General features: G+C 37.5%; 2 protein-coding genes across 3 annotated transcripts in view; one reads left to right on the top strand and one right to left on the bottom strand.

The window, feature by feature from the left end:
- Pno1 (partner of NOB1 homolog) overlaps positions 1-1,321 on the bottom strand; it is a 9,608-nt gene extending 8,287 nt beyond the window's left edge. Inside the window, exons 1-2 of the mRNA XM_010609715.3 lie at positions 1,034-1,321; positions 649-798 (exon numbers count right to left, since the gene is read on the bottom strand). Coding sequence (XP_010608017.1) covers positions 649-798; positions 1,034-1,237 — 354 coding nt within the window. The 5' untranslated portion in view covers positions 1,238-1,321. The remainder of the gene's footprint in view (positions 1-648; positions 799-1,033) is intronic.
- Positions 1,322-1,618: 297 nt separating this feature from the next.
- Positions 1,619-24,010, top strand: part of Wdr92 (WD repeat domain 92) — a 30,411-nt gene continuing 8,019 nt past the window's right edge. Inside the window, exons 1-4 of one of the 2 annotated variants that reach the window (XM_033764431.1) lie at positions 1,619-1,798; positions 9,002-9,102; positions 18,482-18,612; positions 21,581-21,682. In XM_033764431.1, the coding sequence (XP_033620322.1) occupies positions 1,670-1,798; positions 9,002-9,102; positions 18,482-18,612; positions 21,581-21,682 (463 nt within the window). In that variant the 5' untranslated portion in view covers positions 1,619-1,669. Of the gene's footprint in view, positions 1,912-9,001; positions 9,103-18,481; positions 18,613-21,580; positions 21,683-24,010 lie in introns of both variants that reach the window. The other variant, XM_010609713.3, reaches the window with a different exon arrangement.

The following is a 24,010-nucleotide window of genomic DNA, read 5'->3' as shown; positions in this document are numbered from 1 at the left end:
AAAAAAAAAAAAAAAAAAAAAAAAAAAAGGTAAGATATGAACTTGTGGCTGGGTCTCCTACTTGAAAGGAAGATATGGTCAATCACTTAACTTAATACCAGGATTATAACAGAAGCACTGAGAAAATTGATCTGGCACTGTCTCAGAACATGGAGTAAAGAAACACATAATGCAAAGGAACCCATATAAGCAAACAACGCTTGGCATGAAATCCTAAAAGCCTGAATTAGAGTGGCAATGGGAGCAAAGATAGGTTCTATCAGTCACATCCGATAACATTTAAACTTTACCAGCTACTAAGAGTAGTGCCTCTCTGTTCATGATTACAGTCCATTAACAGATGTAAGTTTATACTAGTCCTGAAAATGATATAAGAATCTTCAGGAAGGAAAATGTATTTTATTTTAAAGTATGTTATTTACATACTTTATACACAGATACTGTCAATACTCTGGTATAGTTTCAGAATCAATTTATGAATTTGGTTAACATTTGTGTTGAGGCAGATTTTGAAGGTATCCGGTTAAGTTTAAAGTTATTGTATATTTAAAAAGTTGAAGAAAACCAAGTTCCGTTGAGGAAAAAGCGCTTTGATTCAAGGAGGAGAAAAACCCAAGTATGTTTGGAAATGGACGGCATTCTCTTTACCCTGATTTCCACATTTCTTGATTTCAAGTTAAAGCGTATCTGGAGTCCCAAATGTTCTACAATAGGAGTAAATATCTTCATCCAGTTCTCTTTTAATGGAGTATATCTGTTAGCTGGAACTGGAATTTTCCGTGTTTCTTCTTTCCCACTCTGCAAAGTAAAAAAACACAACTCAGGAAACATCCTGGAGGGCTGTGGGTGGAGTTGTAAGATGACAATCGACCTACAAGAAGCTTCCCTTATCTGAACCAGTTAAACTTCAGAAGAGTCACGCAAGACCCTCACGGCAGAACAGCCCCTTACAACTTCGACATCATTCAGTGACCACCAGCTTGACCTAACCATGGCTCCTGCTCCGATCCCGTCCCAGGGTCCCTGATAGTACCAGGAGTCCATCCCTGGAGAGGGGCGGGAAGACGGGCCTCTTCGCCGGCCGAGCCTCCTCCGTGTCCATGTTGCCCACGTCCCTGCCCTCCTCCGCTTCGGACAAGTGCTCAGACTGTCGTTTCTTCGCCCGCCGGGCACCCTTGCGGGTGACCTGTGTGAACCCCTCCTCGGCCGCCGCGGCCTGCGTCTCCATCTCGGCCATTTCCGCACCGGGTAAACGTTTTCAGTGTGAACACATGCGGCACTGCACTGCGCAGGCGCTGTGAGAGGAGCCCGCCTTCGCCAATCAAACCCAGGCCCCCGCCCCTCTGAGGTCCCACACTGAGGATCCTGAAGCAGGATTGGTGAGTGTGTCTACCTGGGATCTCCTAATAATATGCCTGATTTTTAGGGTTGGCTTCCGACCACGCAATTCACAGCCAAGGCATTTTGTAATCACTAGTGCGTATATGAGCAAAAATTAGTGGGTAAAGATGCTAATCAAATTTGTGCCGTCTATGGAGAAACACCTTGTGCGTCCTGGGAAACAAATCTGGCATTATTGAAGATAACTAAATCCAATTTGCAGAGGGGCAGAGTACGGCAAGCGGAAAGGACCAACTGTCGTTAAGTTTAGAGTCTGGTTTCCAGGTTAATGTTTCGTCTGTCTGGGTCACGGTGTGGGTGGTTACTGAAAGTGAAATCGGCTATACCATGTCGGCTTTCGAGAAGCCTCAGATCATCGCCCATATCCAGAAGGGCCTCTGCTACACGGTGTTTGACTGTAAGTGGGTGCCCTGCAGCGCCAAGTTTGTGACCATGGGCAACTTCGCACGGGGAACCGGCGTAATTCAGCTGTACGAGATCCAGCACGGGGACCTGAAGCTGCTTCGGGAGGTGGGTCCCTGGTCGAGACTATCCAGCTCCAGCCCCTGGACTGCCTTTGGGCACGAGTGCCCCCACAGCCCCCACGCTGTTGGCCTGTTTTCGTTCTAAAAAGCGTTCCCCCCAAAGTATAGCTCAGTAGCTAGGGACAAGGGAAGTTGCAGATTGAGAAATGCTTCAGACATAAAACCTTGCTTTTGAGCCCTAAGTCTCAGCGGGCTTGTACCTCCGCGCCCTGTCAGCCTCGATCGCCTCCCACCCCCATTGCAGTGCAACACAAAGTCTCTGGGAAGGAGTGCTAAGATTTTGTGTCTGAATTCGAGAACCATTTAGTTTGCAGTCGTTTGTAGTAAGTTTTAGGGCGCCCACGTAATGCTTTTTCTTGGAAGCAGAGCTAACGTATCCACCAGAGTACTGTGATGTAGTTAGGAATGACAGCCCAACACGTTTATTCTCTAGACAAGTGTAAGTTAAGTGCTTGGTATTCCCAGGCATGTAAGTGATAGTGTTGCCGATCTCACGGAGTTAATTTTCTAGTGGGAGACACATTTAGTTTAATAATCAGGTGAAGGATGTATAAATGCAAACCTAGGTGAGTTCACTCACACGAACAACATAGTTTGATGAGTGAAAACAGACGAGATGAGTAGGAACTAGACCAAAGTACGATGAGAGGATGAATTTTCCAGAGGAAACAGCATGTACTGAAGTTCAGTTATGGAAAGTTTGTCTTCTTAAGAAACAGGACAAGTAATGAAGGAACCACATAGCGAAATCTGTAGGCCATCGTGTCTTTTTACAAAGAAAAATAGCAGATCATTGAAAGGCTTTCAGCGGTGTGTGCTAAGAACAGATTTACAAGCTTTTTAAAGATCACTAGTGAAAGATGTAGAGAATAAAGATAATAATTAGCATAAAAATATTATTTGAGGGTCTTGATAAGTTGCCCAGGCTGGCCCGGAGCTCTGTGATCCTCCTACATTCAGCTTGCTAGATACTGCTGGTATTACAGGTGCAGACAGTTGTGCTGGCTAACAAGCAGCATTTCTACAAGAGGAAAAAATGAGAACCAAGACCCGTCTTGTAAAGGTACAAGATCCCAATAATGAATGTAATTGTACTGTATACCTAAAATGTACCAATAAACTCAATAAAAGAACAACAACAACAACAACAACAACAAAAAGCAAGCAGCATGTCTGTAGCTGTTGGAAATTTTTAAAATGACTGGAGTTGATTGTCTAAAAGAAATGATTGGTCATATTCAGGTAATAGACTACAAGTGCAGGGGACATAGAGAGTTGCAGAAATCAAAAGCTGTGGAGATACCAGGCTAAGGGTTGCACACCTATAATCCCAACACTCCAGGAGACTGAACTAAGAGATTCATAAATTCGAGCCTAGTCAGTGCAATTTAACAACTTAATTTAGTGAGACTTTTTCCAAAAGAAAATATTTTAAAAGGGGCTGGGATGTACTTTAGTGCAAAGGCCCTGGGTTCAACTGCCAGTAACACACACACACACACACACACACACACACACACACACACACACACACAGCGCTGAACACACACAGAGCTGTGGAGAGAATTGGCTTGGAGGAGATGGGAGTTAAACAGGTAAGAAAAAGATGAATACACTTTGGATAAGCAACCTTCAGTGAGGTGCTGACCCATTTTAAACTCCCCTGAGTCTTTTTCTTGTTTAGTTTGCTCTCCTTAGCCAGGCAGAATTTCTAAATATGGCTTGCTCTTTTCCACCTTCCCTTATATTTTTCATCACTTCATGCCCAGTCGCTGTTTCAGATTTTCTGATGCATGATGCCCACACAAAGTAGTTTTCTTTTTGTTGTATTCCTGTTCTGTTTACTTGGGATAGAAATAGGAATTTTGTCCCAATTATGTCTGATTAGATTGTAAGCTCCTGAAGAGTAAGAAGAAAATGTATTTTGTGTAGTTTGTAAGGAGGAGCCATTCAATAAGTTACTAAAAGAATGAGTGAATGAATGTCTATAAATAGGATGTAATGAAAAATTTATAGTTTAGTGGAAAAAAAAGGTAAAGTATTGATGATAAAGGCCAATTGAAACTCAACTAGGAACCACATAAAAGACTTGTGGCTTTCTGAATAAGAATTACAATGTACAGATTTCAGCAATATACTTTATTGAGTGAAATAGTTTTATCTTTTTTAGAGTTTCTGGAGCATTCTAGAAATTTTTTAAAATTTAAAATATGTATTCATCTCAGAAAATATAGATGGAAAAAAGATGAAAGCATCACCCTTACCTCAATCTTGGGAATAATAAATTATCCTTACCTGGAAATTTTTTTTTCCATCCAGAAATTCCTGAGAACCTACTATTTCAAAGAACTATGTTAAAAAAGAACCCACGGTATTGAAAGATGCACCTCTTTTCTTAAAAAGCCTACCATTTAAAAGAAGGGTAAAGCAAATGGGAAAAACACATTTAAGAACCTTGAGTGTATGTGGCAATAAAACAATATAGGTTAAATACAGGCTCTGTGATTTTCACCTCTTGTGGTGTGCCTGAATCATCTCGAATGTTTCGTTGTTTCTGTTTGTGTATGTGCATGTTTTCAGATATTTAGACCTTGTTCCCCAGAAATTCTGAGGCAGTGGTGCTCTGATGTATCTAGACTAGGTGGAGGCCTGGACATTAGTTTTTTTTGTTTTTGTTTTTTTGGAACATCTGCCAGGTGATTCTAATGCGTACGAGGGCTGAGAACCAGTGGGCTAGTGGATTATTTATTAAAAGTTTAGGAAACTACCCTAAGCCATGTGCCCCAGAGTCTGTGCTTCTAAGATAAGAGGGGAAGGGAGCAAATCAGCTTTTGGTATTGCCACCCTTTTCTCACTGCTGAAAGAATAGACAGGGAAGGGAGGGCAGGGCCTGTGTGTATAGTTGAGCAGTTTACTCCTCCACGCAAAGGTGTCCATCTGGGTGTTCTCTTTTTGCTTCATCAGGCTTTCCATGTGTAAGGCTTGATCTGCAAATGCAGTTTTTTCTTTTTTTAATTGGCATAAAGGTATATGGATAGGGATGGTCCTGAAAAATGGAATCATGGTTGTGGGTACTTATACTATGAAATTAGTAATAGGCTAATAAAGTTCTGCGTTTTAGCCTCCGTGCTACTGAATTCACTCCTTGTTAGCATTTGGTTGACTAAACCTTTTAATGTTAATTAAGTAGTGCCAGGATGTGGAGGAGGAAATACTGACAAGCTGTACTAGACCCACCCACAGACAGAACAGAAATAGCTGTTGCTGGAAGATCGTGGGCTTCTTTAATCATGGTAACATCATTGTAGCAAAGAATACCACAAGTTAGGCCCAATGAACCATCCTTGCTGGTCACTTAAAGTATCATATAGCAAAAATCATCAATATGTACTTACTTCATTGGGATCATTTTCACCAAATCTTCAATTTTTTTTAACTGATGTCTGGCAAGAAAACTTTTAAGTTCTGCCAAAGTCTATGCATCTCTTCTTTTCTTTCTTTTTCTTTTTTTTTTCTTTTTTGGTTTTTTGAGACAGGGTCTCACTATGTAGTTGAGACTGACCTGGAACATGCTATATAGCCCAGGCTGGTCTCGAACTCACAGCGATCCTCCTGTCTCAGCCTCCCAAGTGCTGGGATTACAGCCGTGCACCACGACACCCGGCAGCATCTCTTTTATAGGTAAAATATTAAGAGTTAAAGGGGAACTCTTGTGAACTAGAAAAAAATTAGTTTCTCTTGTTTTCACTGCTATTAGGATTTCCGTAAATATCTGAGGAAGGAAAACATGCCTCCTTTCCAAAGGGCAGTGCTTGCCCTTCTGAGCAAAGTGTAGTCCTCACTGCATGCAGATGACAAGGTGTTTGAGTTTATTTATTTATTTATTTGGTACCAGGGATCGAACTTGGGACCTTGCACTTGTGAGGCAGGCAGCGGCATCACTGAGCTAAATCCCGGGCCCGAGTTTATTTTTAATATATTCATATACTTTTGAGTTTGATTCTTGCATAACAGACCATTAGTAAATCTCTTTTTTTCATACAAAAATAGAAATGTACATAAGGGAAGCATAATCCAATGTATTTATCTAGTAAGGAGATGAGTGAGGTTTAAAACAAAAGGACAGAAATCTGAAAGTATGTTTAATTCACGCTTGCTCTGTTGAGCTCACCAATCTACTTCAGTATTGAACATTCCTTTGGTACTTGTGGTGACTCATTTTTGCAGAATAGGGCTACATAATAAAATGCCCATTTAATATTTTCCCATACAGGCCTGGAGGCAGTCTTCTTCAGTAGAAAGAGCTTGGAGTCCCCCTAGCTCTTGGGACCTATGGCAGGTCCCTCAGTCTGCTGAACCCGTTTCCTCATCATGAAAGCAATGTTCTTAGAATACCTAACTTTGCAGAATTGTCAAGAGAAGGTCGGTCTCTTCTGGAAGCACATCTAGAACAGTATCTGATATGTGTGTGTGTGATACATGGAAGCTGTTTTCATGATTGTGTGGAAATGATGCCACAGACTGTCGGAACCATGCACATGAAAACCTGTGGGAGAAAAGGAAGAACAAGAAATAGCTGAGCAATGGTTTCTCTCTCCCCAGCACTAGGGCTGAGAGTTAATATATACTTACGTACATTTTAATTCAACAAGTGTTGAGGACGTACCACGTGTAATACAAATGAGACAAGGTCCTGTTTTCATGGTGCTTGCATTCTAGAGAAAGAGGAAATAATTGAGTGAATAAAATAATTTGTTGATAATTATAAAGGAGACTTTGTAAGGCGAGGGACAGTGACTTGGGGTTTCCACTTCAGATTAGAGGGTCATGGAAGGTTGCTGAGGATGTGGAATTTGAACTACAGTCTGAATGAGGAGGCAAGAGGCCTAACGATCTGAGCGAAGAGCCGTCCAAGCATTGGGAACAGCAAATGCCCCTAGATGGAAATGACTGGTGTGTCTGGAGAACAAACAGAAAACTGACTGGTGTGGCTCCAAGGTGGTAGAGAGAAGAGGAGAAGCAGGAAACAGACTCAGAGCCAGGCAAGCCAGAAGTCAAAGGGCTTTAGACATTTCCTATGTCTTGGTGCCACTTTGGGAGTCTGTGCCAGTAAATGTAGACACAGTTTTTAAAGTTTGTTTTTTTAGACACCATACCATGATAAAGGTGAAAATTTCCAGTATGTGGCCTATCGTGTAACAGACTGGTTCTCAATTTGATTTCTTTCCTTTGAAGGTAACAATTTTCAGATATGCAGGTATCAAAGACTGCACCTTGTGGTACTGCTTTTTGAGCACTGAAGTACTGGAGTACTGTAATAGCCATTTGTGTTTCTTTCTGTTGCTCTTTAATTTTGAGACAGGGTCTTGCTGTGTATTCCAGGATAACCTCGAACTTACGGTGTTCCTCTTGCTTCAGCCGCCTGAGTGCTGGGATTACAGATGTGTGCCACTACACCTGGCTCACCAGTTCTTTTTGTGCACAAAGAAATAAACTAAAATGTGTATGGAAACATCCAGAAGGATAAGGATTACTTCTGGAAAGTATGAAAGGAGGCATTTTTCCCTTCCGTTATTTTGTTTGTATTTTCATGGGGAATATATATTATATTTGTAAACGTTAAGAATTCAAAAGTAGAAAAATTATAAAAGACCAGAGAAAAGAATGACTAGCTTTGGTCAGTGGAGGCCCATAGTAAATAGGAAGTGTAGTAGCATAGGGTCAGAGTGTGATACAGAGCAGGCATCAGTAGTGGCCTCTTCTAATTCCAGACCCCAGAGTTCCTTGGAGCCAAGATACCACGAAAAGCAGTTAGGCTGCAGGAGAGACCTCAGTGACCAGGGCAAGTAGAACTGGGAGTTGGAGGAGGCAGTGAGGAACTGGAAGCAATCGGAGGTAAAATTAATGTTTTGATGGAAGACCCAGGGAGGTGTGGGAGTGGCATATGTAGAGGAGTCAGATAGGAATGTCTGATTTTGATAGTATAGCTAATCTCACTCATCCTTGAATTCCTCTTGCCTCGCTTGATGACTTGGATATACAGGTTGTGTAGCCTTTATCTGAAATATTTAGAACAGAACTTTTCCATTTACACTTTGGATTTTAGAATATTTGCATATACATAATGAGATGTCTTAGGGATGGGTCCCAGGCTAAACACAAAATTCATGTACGATTCATTTATACCTTATACACCTTATACAGTATGTTAGTATCCCTCCGATTTGACTATGACTCATCACAAGATGTGAGGTAAGTATGGAATTTTCTTTCCATTTGTACCATCATATATATGGTCATAAAGTATGAGATTTGGAACATTTTGGATTTTGGATTTTTTTGGAGTAGCGGTGTTCAACTATAGTGGGACTCAGTAAATGTTGAATATTGTAAGACTTGGGCAAATTCGCACAGCTCTAGATTTCAATCTTCTATGACAGGAGGGTATTCCTAGATAATTTCCAAGGGCCCTTTGGCAATATGGTCTTCACCTGACTACCAGAGGCCCCATATCTTCAACAGTGGATTGGGTTGTAGTTGTTTTACTGATGTGACTATATACAGCACTTGGAACAGTAGCCTTTGAAATGAAAGAATTTCATACTAATAGCAGTGTTGTGTATACACAGGTGTACAAATCTCTTAAGCATTGAAAGGATCCCAGAACAAGTAGACATAAGCATCTTTAGTTTATAGGGCTTTGCAGGGGAAACGATGAGACACATAAACATCTTTTTTCCCTGTAGCCCTTTGGAAAAAACAGTATCTTCATTATGTTTCATTTCTACTGAGGATCTTAAAGAATATTACATAGAATGCTGAAACTTTCATGTTTGCAAAACAGTGGAGATGGTAGAGTTGTTAGCATTTGAATGTTGTTAGTAAGAAAAGAACAAAGTAAATTTTAAAAAAATACTAATTTAAAAGTACATAACAAGTGACCAAAGGCAGAGCATAATTTTTTTAATTAGAAAATGTTTTAATTGCTTTTATGTGTTTAAACTTTATAGAACCATAAATATTGTGGATTCTAAATAACTGATTACATAGATAATTTCTCTTCTCTCCCTCTCAAGATTGAAAAGGCCAAACCCATTAAATGTGGAACATTTGGTGCAGCATCTTTACAGCAGAGATACTTAGCTACTGGAGATTTTGGTGGAAACCTTCATATATGGTAAGATTTTTTAAGCAGTGTTCAAACAGTCGAGACAAGCACTTTCTTTGGTAGTCTTACCACCCTACTCCTGAAGGAGGGAATTTTAATTTTTAAATATTTCTTTTGTTGTTCAATTTTAGCTAGAAAAGTCTGAGAATTATCTTTCGATGTATTTTTCTAGAGTACATATTAAAAATCCACTTAAAAATACTAACTGATTTTCCTTCAGATGTTTTGAATTATATCATCAATACTTACTTACATGCTGTTTTGTGCTACCATTTAATGCCCAGTATCTATAAATAAAACTCTGTTCCCCACTACTGTTGAGAATACAGTATACAAATATGCACATGCATAACATTGAAAAATTAGATATTATCTACATTTCAGCAAGAGATTTGGCATTACAGAATGATACACTTTGTTTTTGTTTTAATTTTTACTGTACAACTCTCAAATCATTTACAGTTTGCTTTTTAATGCTTTAACATCTTTTTTTTCTCATTGAGTTTAATGGTACTTTTAAAATATACAGTACAGTTACATTTATCATTTGGATCTTGTACCTTTACATGACATGTCTTGGTTTTCAAGAGTTGGTTCTTTTTTTTTCTTTTTTTTTTTTTTAGTACCAGGGATCCAACTTGGGTCCTTGTGCTTGCAAGGCAGGCAGTAGCACCACTGAGCTAAATCCCTGGCCCTTAATACTTTAACATCTAAGCACAACTTCTTAGAAATATATTTGTTGAACAAATCAAGGGAAACTGGTTTTGAATGAGTAAAATCACAATTGTACGAAATACTTTTTTTTTTCATTGAGTTTATTGGTACTTTTTAAGAGTATGGTACAGTTACATTCGTCATTGGGATCTTGTACCTTTACATGACAGATCTTGGTTCTCATTTCTTCCCTGTACCTCTGCCTTCCCTTCACTACCTCCAAGCTCCCCTGTTTACAAAGACTTTGTTTCTGTTTTTTCCTCTTCTCATATTTTTTCTTTTCCCTTATTTCCTTTCCCCTACCCTTCCCACTTGCCCTACGCCTTTAGCCCTTTTCTTCATATTTCACATTATCAGTTATACAGTTTGGTTCTTAGTTACACTTTCAGTTTTTCACACCAGAGAAACTACTCAGTATTTACACATGTGTCTCATTTATTTCACTAAAGAGTTTGGCCTCAATATGCATCCATTTTCGTATGAATGACTTCAGTTCCTCATTCTTTATGGCTGAATAGTACTCCATTGTATAGAAAAACCACATCTTTATCCAGTCTCCAACTGATGGGCTATTGGGCCGTTTCCAATTTTTAGCTATTACAAACTGTGCCACTTTAAATGTGGGTATGCATATATCACTGTGGTACGATTCTTTTAATTCTTTTGGAAAGATACCCAGCAGAGGGATGGCTGGGTCAAATGAGACCTCTAATCCTAGTTCTTTGAGGTATCTCCATATTGGTTTCCACAGTGGTTGCCCCAGTCTACACTCCTGACAATAATGGAGAAAGGTTCCTTTCTCCTCACAACCTCTCCAACATTTGTTATTGGTTGATTTCTTGATAGCAGCCATTCTTTGTGGCGTGAGGTAGAATCTCAGTGTTGTTTTCATCTGCATCTCTCAAATGACCAGTGATGTGGAACATTTTGCATATATATGCTGCTTTTACTTGTTTATCTGAGAAATGTCTGTTCATTTCAGATGACCATTTTTGAATTAGGTCTTTATATTTGAGGGCTCTAATTTTTTTGAGTTCTTTATATGTTCTAGGTAATAATCCTCTGTCTGAGGAGCAGCTGATAAAATATTTTTCCCACATTGTAAGTTGTCTCTTAGCTCTGTTGGTGGTTTTTTTGCAGTGCAGAAGCTTTTTAATAAGATGCAATCCCAGTTGTTGATTCTTTGTACTAGTTCCTATGCTACTGAGGTTTTTTTTCATAAAGTCTTTTTTATGCCAATGTCTTTGAGAATTCTGTCTAACTTATCTTCCAGCAAGTTTAGTGTTTCTTTTTTAATATTTAGATCTTTAATCCACTTGGATTTTAATTTAGTGCATAGTGTGAAAGATAAGGGTCTAGTTTTAATCTTTGGCAGATTGAAATCTAGTTTTTCCAACACAATTTATTAAAAAGGCTATCTTTCCTCCAGTGAGGTTGGTGGGCTCCTTTGTCAAAGATGAGGTAGCTGAGTACATCTGGAGTTGTTTCTCTATCTTCCAATCTATTCCACTAATCTTTAGGTCTTTTTCTTTGCCAGTACCATGCTGTTTTTATCACAGTGGCTTTGTAGTATAGTTTCAGTTGGGGATTGTGATACCCCCTGCTACATCTTTGTTGCGTAGCATTGCTTTTGCTGTTCTAGGTCTCTTCTGGTTCCAAATGAATTTTTTTATTATTTTTTCTAGTTCTGTGAAATATACTTTTGAAATTTCAATCAGGATTGCATTGACTTTGTATAGCAGTTTTGCAAGCATGGCCATTTTTAGTATATTGATTCTTCCTACCTGGGAGCAGAGGATATCTTTGCGTTTTCTTATATCCTCTTCAATCTCTTTTTTCAGAGTAGAGGTCTTTTGCTTCCTTCATTAGATTGATTCCTAGATACTTCAGTTTTTAGATGCTATTGTAAAAGGAATTGTTTCACTACTTTCTCTTCAATAGAGTGTGTTATTTGTTTAAAAGAAGGCTATTGATTTTTGAGTGTTGATCTTGTATCCAAGCTACTCTACTGAAAGTATCAATTAAGTCTAGAAGTCTTTTGGCAGAGTTTTTTGGGTCTTCTATGTAGAGTATCATATCATCAGCAAATAATGACAGTTTAACTTCTTTCTTTCCTATCTTCATTGCTTTCATTTGTTTCTTTCTTTTTTTTTTTGTAGTGGGGATCGAACTCGGGCCCTTGTGCTTCTGAGGCAGGCACTGGAACCACTGAACTAAATCCCCAGCCCTATTGCTTTCATTTTTTTCTTTCTTTTTTTTTTTGTAGTGGGGATCGAACTCGGGCCCTTGTGCTTCTGAGGCAGGCACTGGAACCACTGAACTAAATCCCCAGCCCTATTGCTTTCATTTCTTTCTCATGTCTAATTGCTGTGGCTAATGTTTCCAGAACTATATTGAACAAGAGTGGTGATAGTGCACATCCTTGTCTTGTTCCTGATTTTAACATGAAGGTTTTCAGTTTCTGGCCATTTAATATGATGTTGGCTGTTGATTTCTCATAGCCTTAATTAAGTTGAGTTAAAGACCATCTACTCCAATTTTCTGCAGGGATTTTATCGTGAATGGGTGTTGAATTTTGTTGAATACTTTTTCTGCATCTATTGAAATGATCATATGGTTTTTGTCCTTAACTCTGTTGATTTACGTACGCTGAACATTGTATCCCTAGAAGAAATCTGACTTGATTAGGGTGTATGATCTTCCTGATGACTGTCTGTATTCTGTTTGCCAGCATCTTATTAAGGATTTTTGCATCTGTGTTCTTTAAGGAGATTGGCCTGTAGTTCTCTTTTTTGGTTTGGTCTTTCCCCAGTTTTAGAATCAAAGTAACACTTGCTTCTAGGAATGAATTTGGACGTACTGCTTTCCCTTTCAATTTCATTGAAAAGTTTAAAGAATAGTGGCAGTAGTTCTTGTCTAAATGTCTTGTAGAATTCAGCAGCGAAGCCATCAGGACTTGGGCTTTCGTTAGTAGGTAAATTTTTAATTATGTTTTCAATTTCACAGATTGTAATTGGGAAGTTTAGAATTTTTTATCTTCACTAACTTTGATAATTCATAAGTATCAAGAAATCTGTCCATTTCTTCTGTGTTTTCCATCTTATTAGAGTACAGGTTCTTGAAGTAGGTATTGATGATCCTCTGGATTTCTGCTGGATATGCTATCAGTTAAGTCAATTGGATATGTTGTGACTTCACCTTTTTTGTTACTGATTGCATGGATCTGAGCCTTTTCTTTCCTTTTTTTTGACAAGCTTGGCTAAGGGTTTATCAATTTTATTATTCTTTCAAAAACTAACTCTTTGATTTATTGAATTTTTTTGTATCATTCTCTTTGTTTCTATTGCATTGAATTCTGCTCTGATCTTTATAATTTCCTCCATTGTACAAGCTTTGCGTTTTTCTTGCTCTTCTTTTTCTAGGAGCCTAAGATTCATCATTAGGTTGTTTATTTGAGCTCACTCTGTTTTCCTAGTGTGGTCATTCACTGCTATGAATTTTCCATAGAACTCCTTTCATTGTGTCCCAGAGATTCCTGTATGTTTTATTGGCATTATCTTTTATTTGTAAAAACTAACTAATTTCTTCTTTAATTTCCTCTGTGACCCATTGATTGTTCAGGAGAGTGTTATTCAATTTCCATGTGTTTGTGAAGTTCTTACGGCTTCTTATGCTATTGATCTCCAGCTTAATTGCACTATGGTCTGATAATATACATGGGATAACTTCAACTCCTTTGCTTTTATTTAAATGTGCTATGAGCTAGTATGTGGTCTATTTTGGAGAATGACCTATGTGCAGCAGAAAAGAATGTATATTCTCATTTTGTGGGGTGGAACACTCTGCAGCCGCCCATTAAGTCCATTTGTTCAAAAGCTTGGTTCATTCTAGTATTTTGTTGTTGATTTTTTGCCTAGATGATCTGTCTATTTGTGATAGTGGGGTATTTAGGTCCTCCACTAAAATTGTATTAGTGCTTATGTGGTTTTTCATGTCCCTTAATATTTGTTTTATATAGTTGGGAGCGTTAATATATGGTGCATATATATTTATGATTGTCATCACTTACTCTTGGATTGTTCCCTTTACAAGGATGTAGTGGCCTTCTTTGTCTCTCTTAATCAGTTTTGGTTTGAAATTTACTTTGTCTGCTAATAAGATAGCTCTCTGCTTTTTTCTGGTCTCCTGTTGCATGGATAACTTTTTTCCATCCTTTCACTTTCAGTCTATGAGTTTCTTTTTGAACTAGGTGTGTTTCTTGTATACAATATATTGTTGGATTTTGCTTCTTAATCCATTCTGCCAGTCTCTTTCTTTTGATTGATGAATTGAGGCCATTGACATTGATGGTTATAACTGATATGTATTGACTTACCATTGCCATGGTGTCCTGTTGTTAGCTCTTTTTAATTTTTCCTCTTTTTCCTTTCGTTTCTTGTCTTGTCTAATTGATTTGCTCTGTTGGGCTTCATGGCACTGTGACCTTCATTGTCCTTTTCTAGGATATTGTTTAGAATTCCTTGTGGTGCTGGTTTTGTATTCATGAAGTTTCTCAGGTGTTCTCTTGTCATGGAAGTATCTTATTTCCCCATCCATTTTGAAAGAGAGTTTTGCAGGATACGTCAGTCTAGGCTGGAGGTTGTTTTCTTTTAGGGCATGAAATAACCTCATTACAGGTTCTCCTTGACCTAAGGGTTTGTATTGAAAAGTCTGCTGTGATTCTGATGGGCTTTCCTTTACATGTGATTTGTTTCTTTTCTCTAATTGCTTTTAGTATTTTGTTCTTCTGTTTGGTTTCCAGGATCTTGACTATTATATGTCTAGATGTAGTTTGTTTTTGATCATGGCTATTGGGAGTTCTGTATGCCTCATTTATCTGTATTGTCAAATTCTTTTGCTCTGTTTGGGAAGTTTTCTGTCATTAATTCTCTGAACATTTTCTTTAAAGTCATTTGTACTTCCTCCTGCTACTTCATGGATTCCTATCAATATTATTATTTTCATCATCTAGGAGTTGTTGAATCGATTTCTTATGATCCCTTACTGTTTTTAAGAGATCTTTTTTTTTCATGGTCACTGACTGCAGTCCTGTCTTCTATATCTGAAATTCTATCTTCACAATCATTCATTCTGGTGTGAATGCTTTCAGTAGAGTTTTTAATCTCCTGGATATCTGTTTTAATCTGTTTCAATGATTCCATTTCTTTCATATGCTGGGCATTCATGGCTTCTATCATTGTCCTGAGCTCATCTTTTTTTTTTGTTTGTTTCTGTTCTAGAGTCTCTACTCATGTCTTTCATTGTGTTCATCTCTGTAGTTATCTGGGAAATTATTTGTTTTGAATTTTTCTAGAGTCTGATTGATCTGTTTTGTTACTTCCTGAGGTATGAGTTCAGGGTATCCTGGTGGTTGATTGTCTGACTTTTCCTCCTTGTTTTCTCTAGAATTTGCCTTTGGTGAACTGGAAGTCTGTATTTGTGCCTTTCTTAAGTGTTTTCTCATTTTATTTTTGTTGTTGGGCTGTCCGTGGTTTAATTCCTGGGTTAGTACTTTGATCTTCCTGATATAACTGCTCTTTAGGTTTTGAGTCTCTAATGACTCATAGATACTCTCATTTTCTTAATATCAGAAAGGACAACTCATTAAATCAATCACAACCCTTTAGCACAGTTGATACAATCAGCAACACAGTAGCATCAAGCACAACTCATAAATTGACCATGTTTGGTGGTTATTAATCTATTACCTTTAACCATGTGAATTAAATAAAAATTGACGACCAGTCAAAAATATGTTTATAGTGAATAAACTCTTCAATATAGCAACTTTACCCTTTAGGATGGGAACTTAGAAGCAGTTGGGAGGAGAGGAATAGATAGGTAAAAGAATAGGAGAAGGTTTCAAGTAAAGCCAGAAGACACAGGATGATCACTCAAACTCTAGGAAACTGTTTAAGAGAAGAGGGAAAGAATGCAAGAACAAAGACAAAAATAGAACAACTTAACAGTAATAGGGAAGCTGTAAATTGTACTCACTTTCCTTTGAAACTAATGACAATTGAGTGAAGGAAAAAGAAGAAAAAAGAAAGAAGAAATCCAAATTAGGGCAGGAACAGGAACAAAAAGGGAGATGAAGAGTAACATGGAGAAGCAAGAGACTGAATGGGAAAAAAGAAAAAAGGAAGAATTTGCAGAATAGGAAAAAATAAAAATTTAAAAATTAAAATTAAAAATAAGAGGAAAAGAAAGAAAAAATTTTGAAGAGCCTCTTTCAGATTATATCTCTGATGTCAGAATAGACAGTGTGGGCAACAATGTGCAGAAATAAGTCAATTAGTCTCAGCTAGCCAATGGCAGACCCCTGAGATTCAGGCTGAATTCTGGCTGCAAGGCACAAGTTGTGCTTGCTGACCTCCTGCAGGGTTGAACTCTGCAAGGTTCTACTGCAGGTTCTGTCTGCCTTCTCCTGAAGATAGCCCAAGTTCTGATGGAAGGTGGTGGTCCCTCCAACTTACCAACTATGGAGGTCTGATGTGCCTTTACTGCTGTTGTTCACTTCCATTCTATCTTCTGGAGCTCAGTAAAATGGCCTTCATGACCACCTGTGCTTCTACAGTGTGGATCTAGGTACTGACACAGCCGGGAGGCTCCAGTGGGGAGATAGGGGGAGAATGCTGCAGAGGCCCCCCTTGCGGCTGGGCAGTCCTCATCAGTCTGCTCCGATGAGGGCACGGGGCGCTGGAGGTGGGGGAGCAGTGAGCTCCCTGCGTGACTGGGCGGTCCTCACTGGTCTGCTCTAATCTGTATCAACTGTTTTTAATTTTCATATTCTACTTTGAGTCTTTTTAAATTTAGAATTGAATGAATTGAAATTCCTCTTTATTTTTTTTAAAAAATCTATTATTTTAGTTATTTAAAGTATATGGTAATATTCCAGAAACTGTATGCCCTGACTTACTTTCTAATATGAACATTCTAGATTTTCACTTAGACTATGCTACTCTATAATGACTTGCCATGTTCATCTAGGATAAAATCATAAAGTAGAATGAAGCTGATTTTCCCTTGCTTTAATTATTTAGTAGTTAAATTAACATTTATTCAACACTTCTTACATGCTATGTCATATAGTTTCAGAGGAATTGAGAGAGAAAGAAGCCAGCCTTTATAAAAATAAATATATTTTAACAAGAAAAACTGTTGGCCATCTTCTTAACCTAGTATGGTACAAATATTACCAACTTAGCTTCATTGATAAGACTTATAATTTCAAGTTTATAACAAGTCATGTCTTAAATTCTCTAAAAATAATAAAAACAGTTCTTTAGCACAGTTCTGTTTAGTCTCATTTCTTTCATAATGATAGTATAAAGATAGGCCTCATCTCTAAACTGAGTTGAACTAGCTCACACACACACACACACACACACACACACACCCGTACGGGACATTGAACCCAGGGGTGCTGTGCCTACTGAGTGACATCCCCAGGCTTTGAAAATTTATTTATTCATTTATTTGTTTATTGTTTTTTATTTTTGAGACAATGTCTAGCTTAGTTGCTCAGGTAGGACTCTAATTTGCAATCCTCCTGTCTCAGCCTCCCTCCATGCTGAGATTACAGGTGTGTGGCACTGTATCCAGCCTAATCAAATTTTTGATTAATGATATTTTATTTTGGTACCAGGAATAAAACTCACAACTTTGCGCTTATAAGGTAGGCACAATGCCACTGAGCTAAATCACCGGCCCAATGATATTTTACTAATAAATTTTGCTCCAATAAGCTGAGATTTCATTTCATAAATCACATTTCTTTTGTTTTAATATGTAAGTTTTTGAAAACTAACTCAGTATAAGAAATGTGGGTAGAAGTTACTAGTGAAGAGTGAAAAAGGAAGGAAATAGAGGAGCTAAAAAGAGATTTGAGTATAACCTCATCCAGCTACTCATCACTCAAGCTCATGTATTAATTAGTACTTTTCTGAGTGCCTTTTAAATTAACTTTGGGTTAGATGAATTTCAGCCAGGCTGGCTATAATATTTATTGTGACTAGCATGAGGAGACATTTTTTAAGATATCATTAAATGAAAAACAGTATTACAGTCATTGAAAATAATACATTATAGAGTGAAAAATTTATACAAATAAACACAATGCATATTTTAGCCTCCAAAAATTTCTTAGGATGAAACTACCAAGGCCAGCTTTGAAGTCATTCTAAATGACTCTAATACAATTTTGATTTGATGCTAGATTTAGCAGTGGTTTCTGTCAAATTCAGTGTACCAGCTCATCTCTGGATTGGGAATCCCATCCCCAAGATCCTGATTCATATTGCCTGAGGGAGAATTCACAAATCTGCCTTTATTAACAAGCACACCTAGTAAGTCATATGTGGAAGACCCAACATAGATCTCCGTATGATTGAAGAACACTGGTTAGACTCAGGAGTTCAAATTTCAGGCTGAGTCAAATTATAGTTTTCATCAGGGCCTGAAAGAACCTGAAGCAAAGAAAACAATTAGAAGTAGCTGTATAAATTACCTTCATAGCAGAATCCTTATTTTTAAACTAAAACAAAGATGTATGGTGTACATTCTTAAATTTTAGTAATGGATTTAAGTGTTTGGTACCTGTGATAATAAGTAAGAAGCTATGTTCTTTGTTTAGGAATTTGGAAGCTCCAGAGATGCCAGTATATTCTGTAAAGGGCCATAAAGAAATTATAAATACTATAGATGGTATTGGAGGGCTAGGAGTCGGGGAAGGAGCCCCTGAAATTGTGACTGGCAGCCGAGATGGTGAGTCGCTGTATTTATGTATGTAAGATTTTTGTTTTCTAGTGGAAATCTCTATGCAACAGTATACCTCTCTACACAGTTCTCTTTGGTCACCTTGATTCTCTTAATAGCTTTGCTTCTATGGTTTTAATAAGTAAATTTGATTGCATATCCTTTAATTGTGTTAGACTTTTGGGTATTTTTAGATAGAAGCACAGCACTTACTATTTTAGTTTTGAGTTAGATCAGCTACTAACATTGATAGTTTCCTTTGAACCTTGAAGGATTTAAAATGTCTTTACAGTTTTGAGGCAGCTGATGATATAATGTGGGTGGCAGCTTTTCATTTTCTTTTTTTAAAAAGCAGAATTAGTACTTGTGAAAATTGTCATATTGACAGCTGATTGAAAACTGAACTTCTGTAATCCACCCGCTGAGCATTGTAGAGAGCACCAGAATTCTCAAGGGGCTTTTCTAACCCCCAGTGACCCAGACCCCATGGGACAGGTCTCATGGTGTCCATATTTGTTCTGAACGACTATCACGGAATTGAGAGTTTTTGTTGCTTCCTGAAGTGTACAAAAAAATTGATACTTTAGCTATTTTGGCTAGGTTTTAAATGGCTCCTCAAGACCATGAGAAAATTTGTTTCAAAGAAAAGTGAGTGGTTTGGCTTGTGTTTAGATGTCTCTCAAAACCTCGTGCAGTCTTTGGGACTTTTTCAGAGGTGGCTGAATCTAGAGTGTAGCTGAGGGCACTAGGAATAAGGGTGTGAGTGCTACCCACCCTGAGCAGTCTGAATTAGGTAAAAGGGGCAGAAAGACATTATTAAGGCCCCTTGTTGCTTTTGCTGTTTTCTGCCATCATGAACTGTTGCCCCTCTGCACTCTGCCTTGGAGCCAGATGATTATGGACTGAAACCTGTATGAACTGTAAGCCAAATAAACCTTTCCCTCTTTAACTTTGGGTCTTGGGTATTTTGTCTCAGTAGTGAGAGAAGATAACTAACCCAGTGAGATATAATTTTCTAATAATTGTTTAAGAGCAGTTGTGTTTTAGAAATTAGTTCTTTATTGTCAGTCATAAAAGCAACATGGAATAGAGAAAGAAAAATAACATTGAACCTATCAAAGTACTATAACCACTAGATTTTTTTCTTATCCAGCTTGTGTGTTTTGTTGTATAGTGTGAGCTGGCTTTGAACTTGCTAGCCTTGAACTCTCAATTCTCCTGCCTCACCTCTCCAGTTCTGGGACTACAGACATGTACCACCTGCTCAGCTCCTACCCAGTTTTTTTTTTTAAATATCCAGATTTACATACAATTTTACATATGTATCAGTGTGAATAATTTACTTTGTTCATTTAAGGCTTATTACATATTGTGGTTTGTGCACAGTTTTCATAATTATTACTTTAATGATATAGTATTCTAGTGTATGGCTATGTCACAGTGCAATTAACCATGAACCTATTACTAATTCAGTATGCCTTAAGTTTTTTGGTTTTTTGTTTTGGGACACTGATTTAAAAATATTGAAGAAATGATTATTTCATGTATGTAACTCTTTTAGGTTAAGATAATTCTTACAATTTGTTGTTAAACTTTCTAAAGAACCTTTTTATATCATCAACTCTAATAGATGAGGTAGATTTCCAGTCACCCTATTGGCATTGATTTTCTTCCTTTTCCCCCTAATTTTATGATGATGAAAATAATACTCTTCAACTTGTATTAATATCTTTTTATGTTTGCTTACTTTTTGTTTCATGAGTTTCTTAAATTTTCTTTGCTAGTTTAACTCTAGTGAGCTTCCTGTAAATCTGTATGAACACTGTAGGAGAATGCTCATATTTGTAAGAATTTTTTGTTTTGTTTTGTTTTCCTTCTTCTTACAGGAGCCTTTTTATTTTATTTTTCTGGTACTAGGGGTCAAACTCAGGACCTTGTGCTTGCCAGGCAGGTGCAGCACCACTGAGCTACATGCTGGCCCTTGTAGGAGCCTTTTTAATGACCAGTTGTATCCCTGGAGATAAATCTAGTGGGATGTCTCCCACTTTTCTGAGTTTGTATCTCTTCCAAGGATTCTCCTCTTTTTCTTGTTCTATTACATATTTGGTTTTAGCCATTTCATTACATGCATTTGCATTTCTTGTGGGCAGTAACACTATTTAGATAGCAGTCCTATGATAAGAATTAATGTGAGGGGATTGGAATTAAAAAGAATTATTTTTTAATTTTATTTAATGTTTCCTTCCTTACTCTTGCCCTGGGAGAAATTAAACTTAATTGTATGTGAAATAATATTCTAAAAAAAAACCCATTCATATAAAAATGAGAGCTAGGGGCTGGGGATTTAGCTCAGTGGTGCCTGGTGCCACTGCCTGCCTCACAAGGGCAAGGTCCTGAGTTCAAGCCTCAGTACCAAAAAAAAAGAGAGAGAGAGAGAGAGAGAGAGCTTATTCGCTTATTCTTGTGTATAAGAATGCCAATGGTTATATTATATTGTTTTTGTTGACAAGTGGATTCTTTCTTTCTTTCTTTCTTTTTATTTTTTTATTTTTATTTTTTTTGGTACTGGGTAATTGAACTCAGGAACTTGTGCTTGCAAGGCAGGTGTCAGAACCACTGAGCTAAATTCCCTGCCCGACAAGTGGATTTTTTATAACATCTTTTAGGTTCCCAGTAAATAAGGCATAGCTTGAATTACATAATACTTGTATTTTCCTTGTCAGTCATCACTTGTAGATAACAGGAACACAGTTTTTCTGTGTATCTATTAATTTGAAAATCATGTAACATATGCATTATAGACCTACCATTACTGTCAAATACAACTTAAGCAATTAGAAAGCAGAAAAATATGAATATATTTAAATGCCATATCTGTAATATTGCTATGTATGCTGGAAGCTGTGGAAAGAGAATGCAGAAAGGAGGTGTGATTGTTCACTATGGAAATTTTCCAACTCCCTTTTGTTCGTGGCAGGAACTGTGAAGGTGTGGGACCCAAGGCAAAAAGATGATCCTGTTGCCAATATGGAACCTGTAAAAGGAGAAAACAAGAGAGACTGTTGGACTGTGGCATTTGGTAAATTATTGAGGAGCTTTTGCTTTTGAAGTTCAGATGGTGAAAAGCACGGTGCCTCAAAAACATCCTGATAGTCCCAGTCAAGTCTGTTTTGTGGATTTTTCTGAATTCATGGTGGCAATGCCAACTTGAATCTTCATACTGCTGCTTTCTATATGTCCTGGGGGAACTTACCAATCTTCTGTTCCTTAGTTGTTCCATGTACAATTGGAACTGATAGAGTTTACTTGATAGTATTGTTTTACGTGTTCAGTGAGTTAGTTAATACATAAAGTATTAACATAAAGTATGTCAGGATTAGACTGTTATGTATTAAGAAATATTTGCTGTTACTGTTATTTGCCCCTGATTAATTAGGTAAAATATTCCTAGTTTAGAACCAATTGCCATTAATGAGGCAAAGTAGAGCCTCAAATACTACCTATAACCTAACAAATCTTATGTTTTATATAGTGTTTATTTTCTAGAAACTAGTTATGTCTCAATGAAATTATTTCCTATAAATTTGGTAACTGTATTCTTTTATCAATATACTAACAAAAATACTGATTTTATAGGACTATTTGATGCTTGCCCTTGGATCTCTTAGTGAGCACCAAAATAAAATTGTTTTGCTGCTAAAGGATTTGGGCCATATTTAATTTTGTTTGTTTGTTTGTTTTTTTAGTACTAGGAATCGAACTCAGGGCTTCATGCTTGTCATGCCTACACTGTATATTTAGTTTTAAATCTATTTTCTTTCTCTTAATTACTTAGTATAATCATACAGATAACAGGAATGAAAGTAGAATTTAACAGTACACGTGAACTAACTTTTTAAGTTAGACTCTCTTAGTCACAGAAAAGCCTTAGATTTCTGACTTCTAAAAAAAAATTACTATATGAGAATTACTAAGTATGTGTACACTATGAGCAATAATATAAATTTAGGATATGTACACTTGGAGAAGTTTCAAGACTAGTATTTGGAATGATTATTTTTAAATTGATATACTTAAAAAGTAGTTATTTGGATCCTTGGAAACCTTTTCATTATTGATCTTAGGAACATTAGGATGATTTGATATATACCATATTAAATTTTTAAAAAATCATCCATTGATCTGAGAGTTTTTTTGTGAGGAGGTCTTTCTATGTTGCCTAGGCTGGCTTCATACTCCTAGGCTTAAGTGGCCCCCAAGTAGCTGGAACTAACAGGTGTACCCTGCTGTGCCTGGTTTGAGTTTTTTTATTATTATTAAATGTCAAGTATGTGAAAACCATTGTGGGCATGCAAAAGTGAAACAGGCTCATATTTTAGTGTCATGCAGACAGTTTAGTGAAGAGGGCATGACGTCCACGTTAATTACAGTACAACATAGGAGTGATCAGAGGTTACCAGGTGCAAAAGGAATCCAGAGGGAGAGATGCTGGATAGGAAGAGCACTTTGAGCTCATGCCAAAGATTCATAGGATTTTTACTGCTGAAATTGTGAGGAAATTTCAAACATGGAGCGTAACTTGGAAATGTCCAGGAAAACGTGTATGAGGGAATAGTGGGAACAGCCTTGGCGTGGCCCAGAACCATGGGCATAGGTACTGGGATGTTCTGAGGGCAGTAGAGCCTTCAGAGTTTTTGTATGGATGAGATGTGACCCAAGCTTTAAAGAAAATTAGTGAAAATTAACTGTTTAGCAGGGAGAGGAGTGGGTCAGTGTGTATGAGTTAAGAAGCTTTTGTAATATTTCCAGATGAGAGGTTAGAAGCAATGAGAAGGGAGCAGAAAGGCAGATTCCAAAGAAAATACTATGGCGGAATAAATAGAATGTGGCAGTGTTTTGGATATGGGGAACAAGGAAAAGGAATATGTACAAGATGACCAAATTTTGGGACTTACTGTGGAGTGAGTGATGCTTTATTGAAAAGGCTGGGTGGTTTATTAAGGGAAGTTGGTGAAGTCATTTTGGGATATCATCAGTTTAAGATGCTGGAGTTTATGAGGAGGACATTGGAGGCAAGGAAGAAGCCAGGCATTGAGGTAAGATGTCCAGGTAGCCTAGCACAGTGATCCCTGCCTTTCCTCAGCAAGAGATCTCAGGATAAACAATCCCTTAGCAGTATGAACTTAACTACAGATTGTAAAGTTACAATACCAGAATAACATTTTGCAAAATAAGTTTTAAAGTTGTTCTATTTGCATTCAAAATACTTAGTGCAAAGAAATCAGTAGAAGCATGCCTGTGTTTATCTTCCCAGAGCCAACTGTGTTTGAACTGTCATTGGTCTCCTAATCTTTGCAGGCAAAGTATAGAATAAGCAGTTTGTTTTTTTTTTTTTTTTTTTTTTTTT

The sequence above is a fragment of the Fukomys damarensis genome, unplaced genomic scaffold (assembly GCF_012274545.1).
Source record: "Fukomys damarensis isolate Sample0158 unplaced genomic scaffold, DMR_v1.0_HiC HiC_scaffold_2, whole genome shotgun sequence".
NCBI classification, from domain to species: Eukaryota; Metazoa; Chordata; class Mammalia; order Rodentia; family Bathyergidae; genus Fukomys; species Fukomys damarensis.
Note: the sequence above shows the minus strand (reverse complement) of the source record. Positions and strands in the feature narration are given on the sequence as shown.